Source organism: Priapulus caudatus, unplaced genomic scaffold, assembly GCF_000485595.1.
Source record: "Priapulus caudatus unplaced genomic scaffold, Priapulus_caudatus-5.0.1 Scaffold607, whole genome shotgun sequence".
Lineage (NCBI taxonomy): Eukaryota > Metazoa > Priapulida > Priapulimorpha > Priapulimorphida > Priapulidae > Priapulus > Priapulus caudatus.
The window spans coordinates 29,138-34,026 of record NW_014577668.1 but is presented as its reverse complement, the minus strand read 5'-3'; the positions used below and the strand labels follow the sequence as shown (position 1 = coordinate 34,026).

General features: G+C 49.5%; 2 protein-coding genes across 2 annotated transcripts in view; both read left to right on the top strand.

Annotated features, from left to right (window-relative positions):
* The window catches only part of LOC106812087 (transitional endoplasmic reticulum ATPase), a 20,526-nt gene extending 15,902 nt beyond the window's left edge, over nt 1-4,624 (top strand). The window contains exons 16-17 of the mRNA XM_014815855.1: nt 3,404-3,598; nt 4,400-4,624. Coding sequence (XP_014671341.1) covers nt 3,404-3,598; nt 4,400-4,624 — 420 coding nt within the window. The remainder of the gene's footprint in view (nt 1-3,403; nt 3,599-4,399) is intronic.
* LOC106812094 (transitional endoplasmic reticulum ATPase TER94-like) lies at nt 1,121-3,218 on the top strand. Its single transcript, XM_014815865.1, has 3 exons — nt 1,121-1,175; nt 1,819-1,979; nt 2,702-3,218. Exons 1-3 carry the CDS (start codon nt 1,173-1,175, stop codon nt 2,805-2,807), a joined length of 270 nt encoding a protein of 89 aa, XP_014671351.1. The 5' UTR covers nt 1,121-1,172; the 3' UTR covers nt 2,808-3,218.
* Nucleotides 4,625-4,889: the final 265 nt, after the last annotated feature.

Genomic DNA, 4,889 nt, shown 5'->3' with positions numbered 1-4,889 from the left:
ATCGCCCATCGCCAGGTAGGGGCGTCGCGTCGCGGCGGAGCAGCGGCGGAGGGTGTCTCGAAAACGCGCGGCGCATTCCGCGGCGAGTTCTCTTGAGCCGGCTGTTTTCGCGAGTGCGGCGCCGTGAAATGTCGGTCGCTTGAGGTTTGTCCGGTGAGCGTGCTGGCTGGTGGCGGACTGTGGTGCGATACTCATTAGGGAGTGTTCCCAACTTTAATGTCCATTTTAGAACGGTCATCATATATATATATATTATATATATTATATGTAGTATATTATATATATATATAAATATAATATATATGTGGTCATGGTCATATATGTTAGTTTGTTGGTTTAATGTCATTCAGTTTAGGGTTTAGGGTTAGGATCGGTATCAATCATTAATCAGTTAATCATTAATGATATCAAGAGTGGGGACCACTCCTAATGGAGCGTTAGCGGCGACGGGGTATCTCGCAGTTTTTTTTTTTTTTTTTTTTTTTTTTTTTTTTTTTTTTTTTTTTTTGTTTTTTTTCTTTTTTTTTTTTTTTTTTTTTTTTTTTTTTTGTTTTTTTTCCGGGTGAAATGCGAGTGCTAGCTGCTTACTACTTTAGCTGTAGCTATGAGCTCTAGTCGGGTGGAGCTAAGGCAGCTAAAAGTTAACAATAGGAGAGGAGGCGCCGCCCATATCTGGCCCAATTGTTCGGCAGAGGACCCGGCTAGAACAGATTGTGTTCTATGTGTCTCTGGGTTCGGTCTGCACAGCCGTTTAGCTGCATCATCGGTCCAGTAGATGGCGCCCTTGAGGCGGAAAAGGCACACAGCCCAATCCGCCTTCCTCTCCTTGTTTATATGCTAGCTCCTTGGGTGGAGAATTAGGTCCGTATTCTCAGCGATTTATATATATTATATAGTATTTATTCTATGTTATATCAAGTATAATATATTAATATATGATATATTGTTAAGATGATTATAACTAAATCGTATACTATACGTTGTCTTCTGGCTCCCCACCTGTCAGGATGTTTGACCACCCTACCTGCGCGGAAGGTCGCACGGCTTCAGCGCGGTGCGACCTGGACAGAGATCTGCAGAGGCGTGGCAAGCTTGCCAGTCGGCAGTGTATCCCCGAGAGCGAGCATAACGCAAGGAACGCGAGAGAGTCGCAAACCCTGACGACGCTGTCTATGGTTATGTAGCCTACGGGGTGCAGTGGAGGAGGAAGGAAGAGAAGGAGGAGGGCGGAGAGAGAGGGAAGGTGAGGGAGTAGATGAGAAGCAGACAAGGGGGATGAGGGGCAGGGAGGGGGGATAGCGCTCATCACTCTTTCCCTCAAATATTTTGGTTTTGAATTTGGTGGGAGGCTGGCATTGCAGAGAGTGTGGTGATGATGCCGTGCGTGCGTGCGTGACCAGTGCGTGCGGTGCAGTGCGTGCGTGGTGTGTGTATGTACACTTGTCATGATGTTTACCTCTTGGATGCTCCGGTCTCGATCTCTTCTCTCTCTCTATCTCTCTCATCTCTCTCTCTCTCTCCACTCTCTCTCTCTCTCGTTCTCCCTCTCTCTCTCTCTCTCTCTTCTCTCTCTCTTTCTCTTCTCTCTCTCTCTTTCTCTCTCTCTCTCTCTCTCCCTTCTCTTCTCTCTCTCTCTCTCTCTCCCCTCCTCTCTCTACCTACTCCCCCCCCTCTCTCTCTCTCTCCCTCTCTCTCTCTATGCTCTCTCTCTCTCTCTCTCTCTCTCTCTCTCTCTCTCTCCCCCTCTCTCTATCTCTCTCTCTATTCTCTCTCTCTCTCTCTCTCTCTCTCTCACACCTCTCTCTCTCTGCACATCAGGACGTGGAGGAGGACGAGGACCCGGTGCCGGAGATCACACGCGAGCACTTTGAGGAGGCGATGAAGTATGCGCGACGCTCGGTCACCGACAACGACATCCGCAAGTACGAGATGTTCGCACAGACGCTGCAGCAGAGCCGAGGCTTCGGCGGAAACTTCAGGTGAGGTGGCGCCACCCGGTGGCGATTTTAGGAGGTATTTTGAGAGGTGGTATTTACAAGCAGGTTACCCGAGTGTTTATTCTCATGTGTGCACAATAAGCTGTGATATATGTAGGATGCTTGTTCATTATATTAAATATAATAACTCGATGGTAAAGCCTTTTTATGATTTCAAGTCATATTATACTTGCTCGTTTCATTATCAGACATGCTCGCTCATTCACGGCGGTGCGAACGTTTAATACTAGTTCGCTTATTCACAGTGATTTTTTCTGTATTTGCATTTCTTGTACGAGTTTGACTCCACTGCGTAAGCCTCTATTGGCCTTCTGTTTCTAGTCAGTAAGACCTATGGTGCGACTAGTGTGGATCTATCTAGTTATTGTACATTGTTAAAGTAATCAGACATTGCCAATTTAATCACTCGATGGCAGCTAGTGGTAGGCTTGTAGAATCCGGGGCCCATTGTTAGAAACATTAGTTGGGCAAAAACATGATAAAGAAATCAGCTATCATACGTTAACACTAGAAAACTTGTCTTCAAAAATTTCGTAAACTTTTTTACGATGCTAAACCTCAAAGGTAATTAGTGAAATTTTATCGATTAGTGACTTATGATGTCGTAACTACTTGTGATGTTTGCGACAACGTCCGCGCCCCTGTAGAGACAGTCCAACCCGCCTGCGTGCGCTTCTCACGTGTCGTTCGTTGTATTCGTACAGGTTCCCCGGCCAGACCGGCGGCAGTGGCACCCAGGGCACACCCGGCAGCGGTGCTGGACAGAGTAGCCAGTTTGCCGACGACGGAGACGATGACCTCTACAGCTAGGTCAAGGTCGGGGTCAGTCGACGCTTGTCGGAGTTCTTCTGCCGTTTACCGATTTTTATCGTCACCGTCACGTCATCGTAGCGTTAGCAGCGAGAGAGGGTTTCGGCGGTTGCCGCGGCGACCCAGCGAGTCGCAGGAGAGAGGCCGTCGCGTGCGATTTGTCGAGCGAGCGCGCGTGGTCTGGCTCCGTCGCTCACACGGGTGTAAATGTTTTCGTCGAGGCGTTGTTGCCGCCGCGCTGCCGCCGGCTCTGCGAGTTGGTATCGGCAGTATTGCCAGCTGCGTATTGGTGTGAAGAGACCCTTGATGTCTCGCACGCACGGTGGGCACGGTTGTGCTTCTAAAGCCCGGCGCACACGTGAGTTATTTTACTCAAGTAAAAGGACGCATGAGTCATTTTACTCACGTGTGCGGCGGATTTTCGTTGAGTAATTATCTCGCCCCATCTCACACCATCTCGCCATGTCTCATACCATCTCGCCATGTCTCACCCCATCTCGCCCCATCTCACACCATCTCACACCATGTCTCATCATTGCTTGCTATGTCTCACCACATCTCGCCGCGTCTCACCGTGTCTCGTGCGACCGCCGCAGGTGCTCACGGAGATGGACGGCATGAGCTCGAAGAAGAACGTGTTCATCATCGGCGCGACAAACCGACCGGACATCATCGACCCGGCGATCCTGCGGCCGGGCCGTCTCGACCAGCTCATCTACATCCCTCTGCCAGACGAGCTCTCTCGCGCCGCCATCCTGCATGCGAACCTGCGCAAGTCGCCCATCGCCAAGGTAGGGGGCGCCGCATGCGCGAGCACGCGGCGGAGGTGTCTCGAAACGCGCGCGATTCCGCGGCGAGTTCTCTTGAGCGGTGTTTTCGGAGTGCGGCGCGTGAAATGTCGGTCGTTGAGGTTTGTCCGGTGAGCGTGCTGCTGGTGGCGACTGTGGTGATACTCCATTAGGAGTGTTCCCAACTGTAATGTCATTAATGGTCATAATAACATATATATATATAATCATGGTCATATATTAGTTTTTGGTTTAATGTCATTTAGGTTAGGGTTAGGGTTAGGATTATCAATCATTAATCATTAATCATTAATGATATCAAAGTTGGGAACACTCCTAATGGAGCGTTAGCCGGCGACCGGGGTATCTCGTGAAATGCGAGTGCTAGCTGTAACTACTTAGCTGTTCGGTAGCTATGAGCTTAGTCGGGTGGAGCAAGGAGCTAAATATAACAAGGAGAGGAAGCGCCGCCATATCTGGCCCAAATTTGGGTTCGGCAGAGACTCTAGAACAGAATTAGTGTTCTATTGTCTCTGGGTTCGGTCTGCACAGCCGTTTCAGCTGATCATGGTCCATAGATGGCGCCCTTGAGGCGAAAAGCACACAGCCAATCCGCTTCCTCTCCTTGTTATATTTAGCTCCTTGGGGTTGAGAAGTAGGTCCTCTCTCAGCGGATATATATATATATATATATATATATAGTATTTATCTATGTTTATATCATTATAATAGATAATATATGATATATTTAAGATATTATAACTAATCGTATATATACGTTGTCTTCTGCTCATCACCTGTCAGGATGTTGACCTACCCTACCTGGCGAAGGTCACGCACGGCTTCAGCGGGGCCGACCTGACAGAGATCTGCCAGAGGGCGTGCAAGCTTGCCATCCGGCAGTGTATCGAGAGCGAGATACGCAAGGAACGCGAGAGAGTCGCAAACCCTGACGACGCTGTTATGGTATGTAGCTACGGGCTGCAGGAGGAGGGGGAGGAGGAGGAGGAGGAGGGGAAGTGGGAGTAGATGAGAAGCAGCAGGGGGAGGAGGAGGAGGAGGAGCTAGGAGGAGAAGCAGCGAGGGGGAGGAGGGGCGAGGGAGGGGGACTGGAGCTCATCACTCTTCCCTCAATATTTGGTTTGAATTTGTGTTAGTGCATTGCAGTGCAGTGTGGTGTGTGCGTGCGTGCGTGCGTGTGTGTGTACACTCGTCATGATGTCACTCTTGGATGCTCCCTGTCTCATCTCTTCTCTCTCTCTCTCTCTCTCTCTCTCTCTCTCTCTCTCTCTCT

What these genes read in the sequence shown, in the direction of transcription:
- LOC106812094 (XM_014815865.1), top strand. An exon ending in GGCTTCGGCGGAAACTTCAG is followed by an intron (nt 1,980 to 2,701) that starts GTGAGGTGGCGC and finishes GTATTCGTACAG; the next exon opens with GTTCCCCGGCCAGACCGGCG.